The sequence below is a fragment of the Triticum urartu genome, chromosome 3 (genome assembly GCF_003073215.2).
Source record: "Triticum urartu cultivar G1812 chromosome 3, Tu2.1, whole genome shotgun sequence".
Taxonomy (NCBI): Eukaryota; Viridiplantae; Streptophyta; class Magnoliopsida; order Poales; family Poaceae; genus Triticum; species Triticum urartu.
In genome coordinates, this window is record NC_053024.1 from 628,685,272 (window position 1) to 628,701,831 (window position 16,560).

Here is a 16,560-nt window from a genome sequence, read left to right on the forward strand (position 1 = left end):
GATTTCCAACAAATCTGTTGCTCTCTCCATAGTACCGGAGAACGGTGTTTTTGTCATCTTACCCATAAGGCACGGTTCGCAAGTACCAAGTGATTCATAATCAAGTGGTTCCAAAAGCCCATCAGTATGGAGTTTCTTCATGCGCTTTACACCGATATGACCCAAACGGCAGTGCCACAAATAAGTTGCACTATCATTATCAACTCTGCATCTTTTGGCTTCAACACTATGAATATGTGTGTCACTACTATGGAGATTTAATAAGAATAGACCACTCTTTAAGGGTGCATGACCATAAAAGATATATTACTCATATAAATAGAACAACCATTATTCTCTGATTTAAATGAATAACCGTCTCGCATCAAACAAGATCCAGATATAATGTTCATGCTTAACGCTGGCACCAAATAACAATTATTTAGGTCTAATACTAATCCCGAAGGTAGATATAGAGGTAGCGTGCCGACTGCGATCACATCGACTTTGGAACCATTTCCCGCGCGCATCGTCACCTCGTCCTTAGCCAATCTTTGGTTAATCCGTAGTCCCTGTTTCAAGTTGCAAATATTAGCAAGAGAACCAGTATCAAATACCCAGGTGCTACTGCGAGCATTAGTAAGGTACACATCAATAACATGTATATCACATATACCTTTGTTCACCTTGCCATCCTTCTTATCCGCCAAATACTTGGGCCAGTTCCGCTTCCAGTGACCAGTCTGCTTGCAGTAGAAGCACTCTGTTTCAGGCTTAGGTCCAGGTTTGGGTTTCTTCTCTTGAGTAGCAACTTGCTTGCTGTTCTTTTTGAAGTTCCCCTTATTCTTCCCTTTGCCCTTTTTCTTGAAACTAGTGGTCTTGTTGACCATCAACACTTGATGCTCCTTCTTGATTTCTACCTCCGCAGCTTTCAGCATTGCGAAGAGCTCGGGAATAGTCTTATTCATCCCTTGCATATTATAGTTCATCACGAAGCTCTTGTAGCTTGGTGGTAGTGATTGGAGAATTCTGTCAATGACGCAATCATCTGGAAGATTAACTCCCAATTGAATCAAGTGATTATTATACCCAGACATTTTGAGTATATGCTCACTGACATAACTGTTCTCCTCCATCTTGCAGCTATAGAACTTATTGGAGACTTCATATCTCTCAATCCGGGCATTTGCTTGAAATATTAACTTCAACTCCTGGAACATCTCATATGCTCCATGACATTCAAAACATCGTTGAAGTCCCGATTCTAAGCCGTAAAGCATGGCACACTGAACTATCAAGTAGTCATCAGCTTTGCTCTACCAGACGTTCATAACATCTGGTGTTGCTCCAGCAGCAGGCCTGGCACCCAGCGGTGCTTCCAGGACGTAATTCTTTTGTGCAGCAATGAGGATAATCCTCAAGTTACGGACCCAGTCCGTGTAATTGCTACCATCATCTTTCAACTTTGCTTTCTCAAGGAACGCATTAAAATTCAACGGAACAACAGCACGGGCCATCTATCTACAATCAAACATAAACAAGCAAGATACTATCAGGTACTAAGTTCATGATAAATTTAGGTTCATTTAATCATATTACTAAAGAACTCCCTCTTAGATAGACATCCCTCTAATCCTCTAAGTGATTACGTGATCCAAATCAACTAAACCATGTCCGATCATCACGTGAGATGGAGTAGTTTCATTGGTGAACATCACTATGTTGATCATATCTACAATATGATTCACACTCGACCTTTCGGTCTCCGTGTTCCGAGGCCTGTATATGCTTGGCTCGTCAAGTATAACCTGAGCATTCCGCGTGTGCAACTGTTTTGCACCCGTTGTATTTGAACGTAGAGCCTATCACACCCGATCATCACGTGGTGTCTCAGCACGAAGAACTTTCGCAACGGTGCATACTCAGGGAGAACAGTTCTTGATAATTAGTGAGAGATCATCTTAAAATGCTACCATCAAACAAAGCAAGATAAGATGCATAAAAGATAAACATCACATGCAATCAATATAAGTGATATGATATGGCCATCATCATCTTGTGCTTGTGATCTCCATCTTCGAAGCACCATCATGATCACCATCGTCACCGGCGCGGCACCTTGATCACCATCTTAGCATCATTGTCGTCTCGCCAATCTTATGCTTCCACGACTATCGCTACCGCTTAGTGATAAAGTAAAGCATTACAGCGCAATTGCATTGCATACAATAAAGCGACAACCATATGGCTCCTACCATTTGCCGATAACTTGGTTACAAAACATGATCATCTCATACAATAAAATTTAGCATCATGTCTTGACCATATCACATCACAACATGCCCTGCAAAAACAAGTTAGACGTCCTCTACTTTGTTGTTGCAAGTTTTACGTGGCTGCTACGGGCTTAAGTAAGAACCAATCTTACCTACGCATCAAAACCACAACGATAGTTTGTCAAGTTGGTGTTGTTTTAACCTTCACAAGGACCGGGCGTAGCCACACTCGGTTCAACTAAAGTTGGAGAAACTGACACCCGCTAGCCACCTTTGTGCGAAGCACGTCGGGAGAACCGGTCTTGCGTAAGCATATGCGTAATGTCGGTCCGGGCCGCTTCGTCCAACAATACCGCCGAACCAAAGTATGACATGCTGGTAAGCAGTATGACTTATATCGCCCACAACTCAGTTGTGTTCTACTCGTGCATATAACATCAACACATAAAACCTAGGCTCTAATACCACTGTTGGGGAACGTAGTAATTTCAAAAAAATTCCTACGCACACGCAAGATCATGGTGATGCATAGCAACGAGAGGGGAGAGTGTGATCTACGTACCCTTGTAGACCGACAGCGGAAGCGTTAGCACAACGCGGTTGATGTAGTCGTACATCTTCATGGCCCGACCGGTCAAGCACCGAAACTACGGCACCTCCGAGTTTTAGCACACGTTCAGCTCGATGACTATCCCCGGACTCCGATCTAGCAAAGTGTCGGGGAAGAGTTCCGTCAGCATGACGGCGTGGTGACGATCTTGATGTTCTACCGTCGCAGGGCTTCGCCTAAGCACCGCTACAATATTATCAAGGATTATGGTGGAAGGGGGCACCGCACACGGCTAAGAAAACGATCACGTGGATCAACTTGTGTGTCTAGGGGTGCCCCCTGCCCCCGTATATAAAGGAGCAAGGGGAGGAGGCCGGCCGGCCCTATTAGCGCGCCAAGGAGGACTCCTACTAGGAGGGGGAAAGGAAGTGGGGAGGGAGAAGGAAAGGGGGGTGCCGTCCCCCCCCCTCTCCTAGTCCAATTTGGACCGAGGGGGGAGGAGGCGTGCGGCCCACCCTGGCTGCCCTTCTCTCTCTCCACTAAGGCCCATATGGCCCATTACTTCTCCCGGGGGGGTTCCGGTAACCCTCCGGCACTCCGGTTTTCTCCGAAATCACCCAGAACACTTCTGGTGTCCGAATATAGCCGTCAAATATATCAATCTTTATGTCTCGACCATTTTGAGACTCCTCGTTATGTCCGTGATCACATCCGGGACTCCGAACTAACTTCGGTACATCAAAACTCATAAAATCATAATATAACTGTCATCGAAACCTTAAGCGTGCGGACCCTACGGGTTCGACAACAATGTAGACATGACCAGACATGTCTCCGGTCAATAACCAATAGCGGAACCTGGATGCTCATATTGGCTCCCACATATTCTACGAAGATCTTTATCGGTCAGACCGCATAACAACATACGTTGTTCCCTTTGTCATCGGTATGTTACTTGCCCGAGATTCGATCGTCGGTATCTAAATCCTAGTTCAATCTCGTTACCGGCAAGTCTCTTTACTCGTTATGTAATACATCATCTCGCAACTAACTCATTAGTTGCAATGCTTGCAAGGCTTGTGTGATGTGCATTACTGAGAGGGCCCAGAGATACCTCTCCGACAATCGGAGTGACAAATCCTAATCTCGAAATACGGCAACCCAACATTTACCTTTGGAGACACCTGTAGAGCTCCTTTATAATTACCCAATTACGTTGTGACGTTTGTAGCACACAAAGTGTTCCTCCGGCAAACGGGAGTTGCATAATCTCAGTCATAGGAACATGTATAAGTCATGAAGAAAGCAATAGCAACATACTAAACGATCGGGTGCTAAGCTAATGGAATGGGTCATGTCAATCACATCATTCTCCTAATAATGTGATCCCGTTAATCAAATGACAACACATGTCTATGGTTAGGAAACATAACCATCTTTGATTAACGAGCTAGTCAAGTAGAGGCATACTAGTGACGTTTAGTTTGTCTATATATTCACAGAAGTATTATGTTTTCGGATAATACAATTCTAGCATGAATAATAAACATTTATCATGATATAAGGAAATAAAATAATAACATTATTATTGCCTCTAGGGCATATTTCCTTCAGTACATATATACTGGTGGATGTAGAGGCGCGCACGTGTCATAGTAGAGGCAGCCAGGGTGCAAGAAAGAAAATACGGCCACGTATGTGTACATACGGGCGGGGTCTCGAACGCCTACTCGCGCATACGTACGGCGAGGGCTCGTGTACATGGCTGGGTCGGAACGGAGAAACAGCGTCGTCGTCGTGTTCATGGGTCGGAACGGAATTCGTGGTCGTGTTCATCAGGAGGGCTTGGACGGAAGAGGCGATGGAAACGAGGCCTGGCGTACCGCAAAACAGAGGAAACAGACCTCCTACGGTCGAAACGGGGGTCCTGTTGATCGGGAGGGGTGTGGCGTACCGCAAAATGGAGGAAACGGACCTCCTACGGTCGAAACGGGGGGCCTGTTGATCGGGAGGGGTGTGGCGTACCGCAAAACAGAGGAAACGGACTTGTGTTGGAGCGCTACGGTCGAAACGGGGGTCCTGTTCATCGAGAGTGGTGTGGCGTACCGCAAAACGGGACTCCACGGGATACTGTTCATCTCCACCGTCGACCCCCTCCAGCCTCCACGAGCTACTGTTCATCCACCGTCGACCTCCTCCAGCCTCCACGGGCTCCTGTTCATCCAGCCTCCATCGCGCGCTACTCCACCGGCTACTGTTCAACCACCCCTCCACCGTCTACTGTTCATGTTGCCCTCCATGGGGTGGTCCTGTTCATCCAGCCCTCCACGGGGTCATGTTCATCCAGCCCAAACCGACTCGATCGATCGGGGTCCTGTTCATCCAGAGGCAACACCACGGGGTCCTGTTCATCCACCCCCATCGGGAACTGTTCACCCCCCCCCCCCCCCCCCCCCCCCCCCCCCCCCCCCCCGCAACGCTCACTGTTCATGCAGAGGCAGCATCGATCGGCTTCAATTAGCAGCAGTAGCCAAGGAATCGCTCGATCGGGTTCGGTTAACAGCCATCGATCGATCGCTCGGGTTCAGTGACGCGTAGCCTGCAGTGCAATCGCTCGGGTTCAGTTAGAGCCCAACGCCTCGCTCGGGTTCAGTTAGAGCCAACGCCTCACACACACGCGCGTATGTGTACGAGAGAAACGCGCATCACTCGGCCCCGACCTCCCACTGTAACCGGGAACTCCCCGAAATTTTCGTCCCCCTCGCTTCTACCACGATTTTTTCCATCATGGACGGCCCAAAGAATGTCATGCAGCTGCGTCTCCGGCCCGCCCAGGACGAAAAGCCCATTTTCTGTCATGATTTTTTGTCATAGAAGTAGGAGCCCACCACATCTATGATGATACCGGGTTTTGTCACAATTATCGTCATAGAAGTGTCATATGTATGACAGAAAAAAAATTCGTTCGGCCCAAAATGTCACGGATGTGTCTTTTTTTGTAGTGTGGGTTGCTAGTAGTGTTGATTACTCCTTGTAGTTGATACTAGTTGGTTTACTTGGTGGAAGATCATATGTTCAAATCCATTATGCATATTAATACCCCTCTGATTATGAACATGAATATGCTTTGTGAGTAGTTACGTTTGTTCCTGAGGACATGGGAGAACTCTTGCTATTAGTAGTCATGTGAATTTGGTATTCGTTCGATATTTTGATGAGATGTATGTTGTCATCCCTCTAGTGGTGTCATGTGAACGTCGACTACATGACACTTCACCATTGTTTGGGCCTAGAGGGAGGCATTGGAAAGTAATAAGTAGATGATGGGTTGCTAGAGTGACAAAAGCTTAAACCCTAGTTTATGTGTTGCTTCGTAAGGGGCTGATTTGGATCTATATGTTTCATGCTATGGTTAGGTCTACCTTAATACTTCTGTTGTAGTTGCGGATGCTTGCAATGGGGGTTAATCATAAGTGGGATGCTTGTCCAAGTAAGGACAGCACCCAAGCACCGGTCCACCCACATATCAAATTATCAAAGTACCGAACGCGAATCATATGAACGTGATGAAAACTAGCTTGACGATAATTCCCATGTGTCCTCGGGAGCGCTTTCTTCTATATAAGAGTTTGTCCAGACTTGTCCTTTACTACAAAAAGGATTGGGCCACCTTGCTGCACTTTATTTACTTTTGTTACTTGTTGCTCGTTACAAATTATCTTATCACAAAACTATCTATTACCTATAATTTCAGTGCTTGTAGAGAATACCTTACTGAAAACCGCTTATCATTTCCTTCTGCTCCTCGTTGGGTTCGACACTCTTACTTATCGAAAGGACTATGATAGATCCCCTATACTTGTGGGTCATCAAGCGGCTGGGGCGGGGCCATCAGGGAGCGCGCATGCAGAAGCCAGGGCGGCGTCGGAGTCGCTCCATGGCCGGCGGGAACCCGCAGGCTCTCTGGCAATGGTTGGCGCGATGGTGGCTGTGGATCTGGATCCCACCCAGATTTGTCGTTGGTTCTTCACGTGGACAGCCGTGTGGCGCGATGAGGGGTCGACGAGGGATGTTGGTTCCCCACCGGCAATCCGGCGGCTGCATGCATCGTCACGGCATGGCTCACACCGTGGATCCAGGCAGCTGCTGGTTTGGGGTGGCGTGAATGCCGATGAAATCCGTGTCGACCTCAGTCATGGTAGGCAACGCTCGAGTCTTGGGCGTGTTTCCTTGTTGAAGGCATCGTCATTTACATTCATCGTCACCTGGTTCCGGCTGCTCCATGGGAAACCCTAGATCTCGATCTCCCTGATCGTACGATGACGAGGCCTTCGGGGCAGTTCTCCCTCTTGGAGGCATCGTCTTGTAGCAGGTGCTGATTGGAGGGGACAAGAGGAGGAGCGGTGTTGCATCTATTGCAACAGTGACGACGTGTGTTGATGGACGCGCGCAAGTGATGGCGTTGTCTGACATCGTGGTGGCGTCGACGACAAAATGGCCTGGTAAGATGAATGTGTTGGTCGCTCCTGAAGGTGAGATGGTGGAAGATAGGGGCGGCTGATTCTAGAGTGTCGTTTCCCTGTTGGTGCCAGCAGGAGGCTTGGTGAGGCCAACAGATTAGATGATGTGTTTTGATACGATATCAGGGCACATCATAAAATGTGTAGATGTGGTGATTGTGGTTGTCAGGAAGATGATTTTGAATGGATCATGTATTTGTTTTATCGGGTCTGTTGAATAATATTTTTTTCGTTCTAAAATAAGTGACTTAACTTTGTACTAAATCTAGTATAAAGTTGAGTCACTTGAGTATGATAGAATGGTTATGTGCATCGTTTCATGCAGAGGTCGAGTTATCCCTCACTTTTGGAAGAAGAAATAGCATTGGATCAAAGTGATCGGATTCCAAATCAAGCTATAGCTACATTAAACAGCGCGGCCGGCCGGCCGATGCGCTACTCCGACCACTACTCCAGATCAGGTGGCGACGCCCCAGAGGGCCGCCTGGTCTTCGCCGCAGGCGTCGTGGATGAGCTTCATCCTGTCCACGGACCTGCAGACCCCGCTGCAGGACCAGTCGAAGGACGCCACGCACACGTTCCCGGCCCGCTTCTTCCACTCGCAGTCTGCAAAACGCACGGCTGTTGTTCCGGTCAGGCAAGCTCGCATCGCATGGGCGAAGAGAGAACGACATGCTCGTGGCTCGGCGTACGGACCTGGTGGCGTGGCGCAGCACATGCTCCGGTCGTCGACGTGCTCCACCTCCAGCCCGATCAGCCACGCGCCCACGGAGACGTCCTCGTTCGCGAACCTGTGCAGGATCGGCCTGAAAACAGTCGATCGCAGATGCAAACATCGTCAGAATGTCTCACAGATTGCCTTCCAAAGAAAAGGAAAAAAGATGGCTTACTGGTTGACGGAGATGTAGGCGGCGAGGTCCTTGGAGACGGCGTAGATCTGGCCGGTGGCGTGCCGGAAGTACTTGTTCCCGACGTCCCCGAACTTCCAGTACTCCGGCTCGTGGTACTTCACCCCTCTGCCACCCACAAGAACAAGATGGATGGAAGCAAATTCAGCAGCAATTTTCATCGGGTTCCGAGTTTTTGGCACGTGATTTCGCTCGGATTATTGTACCTTTGTGACAGAACAGGGCCGGACTTCATGCAGCCGACGTACACCCTGGGCCGCGCCCTGTACTTGGCCAGCCTAGTTGCCAGCATCCCTGCCAAATTAAAGAGCAGAAACGGTCAAAAATTGGCAGAAATGTTAAGCAACACAAGGCTGCATGCACGTGTGCGTAGCGTAGGACGTACCGAGGTTGAGGTGGACGTCGTCGTCGACCTTGACGTAGAAGTCGGCGTCCCAGGTGGCGACGGCGGTGGCGAAGTAGATCCTGGTCTTGGAGGACAGCTCGTGGTAGCCCTCCACGTGGTCCAGCCGGAGGAAGTCCTTGTGCTCCGCCTCCTCCGCGTCCAGGGCGCGGTCCGCCGCCCCGCTCCGGCCGATCACGAACCGCACCACGATCCCCTTCTCCTTCTCCAGCCTCCTCAGCTTCTCCCCTGCACCCATGAACAATTTAAACATGGTGTAATTCGTTGCTGCATTGCACCGGTGCCAACGCCAAGTGCGTGCATGTATGCTACCTGAGGGCACCCAGGTCTCGCGGAGGGAGTCGCGGCGCTTCTTGCTGCTGAAGGCCGTGTTGATGCCGATCACGACGAAGGCCTTCTGAAGGGCCTTGGACGAGCCCGCCGCGCCGGCGACGCCGCTCCGGGCGCGCTCCACGGCCAGCTCCATCTCCAGAGAAGACACCGTCTTGTCCAGCGACCTGGGGAGGTGCGGATCCATCAGAAACGTGCAATGAGTGCACAAGTGCTGTAAGCATGGTGGACGGCGCGTATGCTTACCGGATGACATGGTGCGTCCTGGACACCTCGCTCATGATACCCTTGGGGTCATGCCTCTCCCCGGCTAACCCCTTGCTCACGCGGCTGTCGTCGCAGCCGGGAGCAGAGGTCTTGTCCACCGTGCTGATCGGCGCCGACAGGAGCGGCATCCAGCCGCTGAGCAGCAGGCCGACGGCGAAGCTGGCGACGCAGAGCGCGGCCACGGACTTCCCCGTCAGCGGCGGCCTCGCCCGCGGGGGCACCTTCTTCTCCAGCTGCGGCTGCGCCTGCGACACCCACAATGATCAGTTTCGCCACACGGAACCAGCATTAACTCAGCAACTAGCTAGAATAGGACCGATCGCACGGCCGGGCACGCACCATCATTGCGCCAGAAGCAGCTAGCAGGCTGGCTACTCGAAACTCCAGAAGGATGGAAACGAGTGGCTTGGGCACCTGTTGAACGAGGTGATTTATTTGTGTGCAGTGCAGTCTCGCGTTATGAAAAGCGCCGGTTATCTGCCCGCCCCTGGCCCCGGGCACCTGCGGATGCACCGCGAGGGGGTTCAGTTTGCGTGACGCGCCTCATGCCGACAGTGTGAGAACGAGGCCGGCTGGCTCACCCAGTTCGTGGTAAGAACGCCACGCCTATGTTGCATTTCAAACTGTGCCGTGGCTGTGGAGTTCTTGGCCAGGAAACACGGGTTTACGCTACGGCTGCCGGCTTATGGTGATAGGCATGGCTGAGTCGTGGTATGTTTCACGTGAGGATAACCATGCTTTTTTTATTGAAAGGATAATAACCATGCTTTCAATAGAGCAAAGAATTACAAAGGATAATCGTAGCATGCCACGGATAAAACTAGCTCAATGCATAGCGATTCACTGAATTTACCGACTGCCCTGCGTTGTCATAGGTAAAAAAAAAACTGCACGGTACATTTGATGCTTTTTTTCCCCACACAAAAGATGTGATGTTATCAAGTTGCTAGTTCACCAAACTCACAGGGATTACATTGTATGCGCTCGTATTTACATTGTTCGAACCAAAATGGCATCCATCTGATAGTACCATACCACCAGCACCAGCCTTCCACTCAACTTCTTCATCTGCTGGAATTTGAATGAATCCTTCAACATACGACTGCAAGTAATCCCTCCCCCAAAAAGATGATCTGATAGGATTCGTGCGCACACTTCTGTTAACCGCCAATACATTGCAATTTGACGGGTATGCTGAGAGAATGCAAAGATAATACGTAAGCTTTTGAGTTTCTGCAAGGGGATATTCTTTTCCATCTACGGGTAAAGCATCGTACCTACAAACATTCTTTAGATCGAAGCATACCTACAAGCATAATAGAGGAATATGATTTCTCACTCATTTTGGCCCTCAACATATACTTCTCTTGTTGAAGGATTCCATTGTCAGGTTAGCAGTGAAGGCTGGGATGGAATTCATCTTTCTTATGAAAATATCAACCTGAAAAGTATGGTTAGATCATCAAAATCAGTAAATCAAACTCTGGTTCAATACCAAACTAAAAACAATTCGAGACTTTCCTTTACTTAATTATACTTGCAGGAGTTTTAACTTCACCGTACCCGTAACTGTATGACTGGATACTTTCTATCTAATACCTAGATTAGTTTATTACACAGTAATTTGTATCACACAACATACTTTGGTGCACAATTTAAGAACGCTCGAGATCTAAATACACCAACTGGACTAAATCTGTTAAGCCTCTTACACACTCTTATAAACTGTAACAGCACTACAGGTTATTTGTAGAACATTCCAGAAAAGGAAACGCTTCAGTGTAATGGATAAGTTGAATACCTGCTGAGCAATCTCGTGTTGAGAAGTGTAGCCATTGACCTGTATTTGAGATCAAATAAATGTTCCGTTAAACTATACAAAAGAACATTTCAACAATGTAATAAACCTACCACTATATTGGTGCTTCCTGATTCATAGAGAAACTCGAGTTTTTCATCATCAGTTTGGGCATATACTGATTGCAGAGTAAATCGTGTTACATGAATCCCATTTGGCTGCTGCTCATCATTCATCACTATCTAAAAACACAAAATAAGAAAAATGATGTTTAACAGCTGAGAATAGTTAGAACTTAGAACCAAGTAACAAGATAAAATTGGACGAACGGAAAATAATGAGAATTGTGGCATAATAGCGTAGTTGGCATATGATATTACATGGCTTGATAATTCAAAATGTGCAAAATAACTGAACCCATCAATCCGACACCTTCCCCTTCCATTTCTAAACCCACCAAACATCCACTCCTGTATCCAACTCCTCTTCGTTCATCAAAGCACGTCTTTCCCAATACAAAGTTCTTTTCCACCTCCTTGCTATCAAGGTGGTGTTTCTATCACCAGCCTTCGGCCAGTCAACCCTGGGCTGCTACCTCACCAAGATACCCTCTCAGTGTAACAGCTCTGACAGACGCCCAGGCCAAACCAAGCTCGGCTTGCTGGAGCTCCTCTGGACTCCACTGCCTCAGCCCCCTTGCACATGGCCTGAACTGACACTTCCAAACGGCTCTAGAAATTGCTCCCGGTTCATGTGAAGTTTTTTGGATTTTAGGTTGCAATGGATTTTCCGTTTTACCAATTGGTATTGACATGAATCAGATATATGGACAGATGAGGAGATAACTCAGTACTGAATGCTCGTCCTATACCCATGATGCAAGAGATTGCAGGATCAGGAAGCTGCCTAACTGTACTGCCTGAAATTTGGCATACAATTTTTAAACCGCTTTGAAATTAGGGGTGGAAGTTACTCCCCAGATAATTGGGGGATGCCAGCTGGACTTATTTTCCTTATCTCAATGCATGACTCTTTTAAGCTTAACTCTCAAAAGCCAGATATGCAGCTTCCTTTGTCAAAAAACTGCTAGTCTATCAAGAGAAGCTCACAACTGGAGAACAGTTGACTTGATTTGGGAACAGCCGAACAGTACAAGCGAAAATACTGCTACTAAAAGTAGCTTGAACAGTAAGATGTCTCGGCTGCTAAAATAAAGCTCTAAGGCTACTGCACAAGTACGCATTGCTTCTTGAAATTCAGACAGCTAACAGAAAAATTAATAGAGTTGAACGCATCACACCTGGTAACCAAAAAGCGAGCAGCAAGCCTTTCGGAAGACTGAGATCCTCTCCAGAAACACTGCCTTGTACCTGTTTCCAGGCAGGTGTAAGGTCCTCTCCAACAAATCAGTATACAGAAGCTTATACAGATATAAATTAATAAAGTAGACTACCTTTCTTCACGTTTCTCTAGTGTGGCAACTTGATTTTTAAGCTGTGCTAGCTTTTCAGCAACATTTGCATCTACTACAGTTCCAGCATCTGCAAGTAAAATAAATATTCCAGCATAAATGCATTCAAAGCAAAACCAGACAAGGTCTCTCAGAGCTTGAACATACGGAGCACATGATATATTGACAAACAAGTTATTCGGCAGAAAATGCAGATGTCTATTTTTGATAGAAATGCAACTACACCAAAGAGCAAGCTATCAGAAATTGTACAATGACAAATTTACTAAGGAAAAAACCGAAACTAACTATTGCATGCTACTCAGTGGATATTATTCTCACATGAAATTTTGAATTGAAAAATTGGTAAGCAAAAGAGAAAATCAAACACTCAAACAACACGTGGAGATTGTAGTAGTAAAAAGAATTCATAAGATCACTTACCAGCTTGCCCTTTTAGTTCTTCGATTGCCTGCAGCCTCTCTTTTGTTTTCTTTAACTCAGCTTGCAGTGCTTCTATTGTCTGCTTTGCTTCACTATCCATTGCAAGAGTATTCACCATACGAAGTACTTTTGTGCTTGAGGCAGAGTAATCCCCATGACCCAGCTGTCAAATATGACAAGAATTTTCATGGCGTTGATGCATAATACACAAAGCAAATAACTATAGGTTAAATTAGTACACTTCATAGCATAATTCATAGTTGCACCCGCAACTAGCTCTGTTGTTGAAGGAAGATGACATGCCTAGTTAAAACTTCGGCTGCACAGCACTGTACTATAACAAACTATAACAGATATGAACACAACAGTCATTCAGCATAACATTCACCGCTGCCTCATTGAAATTCAAAATTAGATAACAATTCTACACTCGTGTTTTATTTGCAGGCAGCATATGATCAAGCTCCCACAGCCAGAGTAGCCCAGGCCTGCTAACGAGAGAAGCTAGATTGGCCACTGGCTATTAAACATTGATCGTATTCTGTAAACATTGATCCTTAGTACATACCTTAGACTCGAGTAATGCCACCTGAGAGCGCAGTTGATCTCCCTCTCGCTCCAATGATTTTGCTTTTCTTGCTTCAATGCTCAATTTCTCATTCATTAGATTGAGCTCCGCATGTTGTTGACTAATTAGTTCTCTCTGCTCGTGTAGAGTGGTCTCTAGTTCTCTTACTACCTTTTCCATTTGAGATAGATCTGACTCCATTTTCTGCATTGTTTCCCAGAAGAGGCATTATAAATTAAAATTAAGAAAGTTGTAACGGCACATACCACCAATGTTAAGAATACAGAACCTGCTAACCTTGGATGACATGTCATCTCCATCCCTAGTTTTTTGGTTAGATAACATATTATGATCTTTTCGTAATCTATCTCTTTCTTCACTCACTGCAGTAAGCTGTTCAAATGAAATAAGTCATAAAGGGAAAGTAAAGCATGCCAATGTGAATTATTGACATATAAATGGATGATCACTCAATGTAATACAGAATGTATAATTATAGAAGATTCATAACTGCGAGTACTACCTCTTTCCAGTTTGTAATGCCTATGTGTATCCCTAGATCGATAATTTAACCAATATAATAGGATTTATCTATTATAAAATATATACCATCATAAAGTTCAAATGTTATATTTTCAAATGGTATAACTTTTGTGATATACAACTCACATTACAGTAGTAAAATTGACAACCTAGAGATATGTGCAGGACCTATAAAGCGGAAAGGAGGGAGTATCTCTTAATAAGATAGCTTACACAGCATAAGTTCAATGGGAGTATGGGACTACAAGTGTATTTATGGTATACATTGCAAACACGGAAAAAATGGGAACCTAGGCCGCAGTTGTAGCAGGGGACAGCAGACAATACCAGAAGTTCAAGCCGCTTGACCTCCCTGCTAGCACTTTCAGCTCTCTCTTTGGCAAGGGTAGCTTCACCTTCTGCACGTTGCTTGCTGATCTCAGCAAATTCCAACGTAACCTCCAATTCTTTCAACCGTGATGTTACTTCACCCAATTTATTCAAGTCTGTCAATGCTTGCCTGTCAACAGTTCAAATAACAATATAAATCTTGAATTTATCAAATCTACTAGTCGCGCAGTTTTGTTTATGATCATAGGAAAGGATAGTACTCTGAATAATGTTTAATAACGATGAGTTATAGCAGAATTTTTCTTTGGTAAAGTGATGATGGACTCATACCTTTGCAAATCTGCAATGTTGCTGTAAGAAGACACATCAGGTATGTTGCCAAGTAATGATGTACATGATGCTAATTCCAGCTCCAACTTCTGTGCTTTAGCTTCAATTTCTTGCAGCTTAGATAGTTCTGTTTCGGCTCGTTTCCTTCGACTCTGCTCCTCCAACAGCTTTTCACTTAGCAGCTCAACATTTGTGTGGGAAGATTTTAATCTTCTAGCTTCGTGCACTTCTTTTTCCTGGATATACAGAAATCATATAGATACAGCACTTTCTTATTCTAGAATTTTACATGGCAGGTTATTATTGAAAAGCTGTATAATAACAGGAAAAAAAACTCAGATATGTCTAAAATTGAAGGGTACAAAATGCACTACCAAAATGCTTTAGGGTGTACAGCCACCCATAAAAGAAGCCATTCATTCATTCAAACACACTTGTTTTAAGATTAGAGCTTCCTACATAGCTTCAACTTTTTTATTTCTACTATGGCAGTTCAGAGAGCCACACATAGGGCAACAAAACGCTCTCCTAGATCAGTGCTTAATGCTAAGCATGTTGTAAGCTTACAGCAATGTGCAACACTGATGTTTACATAATTCTGACAGTCATAAAATTGGCTTTCCTTATCAAGGAGTAAATGAAACAAGCATGCCATCAAATATTCACATAACATCAGCTATCATCATCAAGGCTAAATGCTCACATAGTTCCGGAGCTCCTCTTGCAAAAGTTTTATTAACTTCTGATCATCTGTTGGATTACGCTGAACAGACAAAGGAGCAGAATCCAGTAGTCTGAGCTCGGTTTCGTTCTTTTCGCGAAGACACTGACAAAGAACATAATGTTAATCATTGTATCTGCTGTACCAAGATGTAAAACCAAAACCAATGAGCACAAGTTTGAGCATCTGATGAGGGCTCTCACGGCAGGAAAAAAGGAGTGGGACATATTGATCAGCGATGATCATGTGAATCACATTACTTTACCTCATTTAATTGCTTTTTCAAGTCCTCCAACTGCTCATTTAACATCTTTGCTTCCTTCTCAGAGTTTTGCGCCCTGAGGCTCATTCTTTCAAGCTACGCCCAGGCATGTTCAGATAGATAAGCCAACATGCAGTGAAGAATCAATGTTCACAAGAATTTAATAATACAAACCTCAGCATTAAGTTTAGAGATAGATAGTTTTGAGTCATCTTGCATATATGAAAGTTCCTTCTGAAGGGCTTTCTTCTCCCTTTCTGAATTTTCAGATGACCGCTGCATAGCCCGTTCCAACTCCTTGACCGACTCCTGTGCAGATGCTGAAGATGATTCGGCGCTAATTCGAGAATCAATCTCTTTATTGAGTTTAACCTGCAGCACCAGCAAGCCTATGATTAGTTATGTCAATTAATAAACATGGATATGATAAGGCACACAAAAATGTGACTGTGTGACTAGCTTGTCACAACAGCGATGCGATGGAATTCATGTGCCAAAGGGGAAAAAATGTATACCTCAAGTTCCCCTATCTTCCTGACTTGCTGTCGGTATCGCTCCTGATACTCGCCCAGCTCCTTCAATAACCGTTCTTGCAATGCAGTCTCCCGCCCTTTTGTTGCTGCTAGTTCTTGTTCGACATAGTTCAGTTTATCATGATATGTAGTCCTTTCATCCTCTGAAGTATTAAGAGCAAGTAAGTTTATCTGTTTGTAAGTAAATGCATCAAATGGCTTGCAACAGGATAATACTAACATCCAAATTCTAGCCTCAGATAGCTTCAAGCATTAAGCAGAACCTACATGTTCTTCCTAGAATGGAGTTCCTATTCCCAACAAATGTTAACTTATTACTATGATATACTGTAACTTGGAGTATAGTAT

The 16,560-nt window shown here is 45.6% G+C and overlaps 2 protein-coding genes across 6 annotated transcripts; both read right to left on the reverse strand.

Annotated features, from left to right (window-relative positions):
* Positions 1–7,536: 7,536 nt before the first annotated feature.
* LOC125545455 (probable beta-1,3-galactosyltransferase 8) lies at positions 7,537–9,729 on the reverse strand. 2 transcript variants are annotated; one of them, XM_048709395.1, is made up of 8 exons: positions 9,573–9,729; positions 9,213–9,478; positions 8,949–9,133; positions 8,619–8,864; positions 8,440–8,527; positions 8,216–8,341; positions 8,022–8,131; positions 7,537–7,946 (listed from the first exon to the last, which is right to left on the reverse strand). In XM_048709395.1, exons 1-8 carry the CDS (start codon positions 9,576–9,578, stop codon positions 7,783–7,785), a joined length of 1,191 nt encoding a protein of 396 aa, XP_048565352.1. In that variant the 5' UTR covers positions 9,579–9,729; the 3' UTR covers positions 7,537–7,782. The 2 variants fall into 2 exon arrangements, with proteins under 2 accessions (XP_048565352.1, XP_048565353.1); XM_048709396.1 differs by having other exon boundaries at positions 7,539–7,931.
* Positions 9,730–10,072: 343 nt separating this feature from the next.
* Positions 10,073–16,355, reverse strand: LOC125545454 (mitotic spindle checkpoint protein MAD1; the record flags this gene model as incomplete). Of its 4 annotated transcripts, none has more annotated exon segments than XR_007300037.1 (15): positions 10,073–10,427; positions 10,511–10,674; positions 11,035–11,073; positions 11,145–11,273; positions 12,332–12,401; positions 12,485–12,572; positions 12,926–13,088; positions 13,494–13,697; positions 13,791–13,886; positions 14,364–14,535; positions 14,697–14,932; positions 15,400–15,522; positions 15,683–15,775; positions 15,854–16,051; positions 16,195–16,355. XR_007300037.1 is itself a non-coding variant. In XM_048709392.1 (15 exon segments), coding segments are annotated over 14 exon segments (1,862 nt in total), but the record flags the coding sequence as incomplete, so codon positions are not given.
* Between the last annotated feature and the right edge of the window lie 205 nt (positions 16,356–16,560).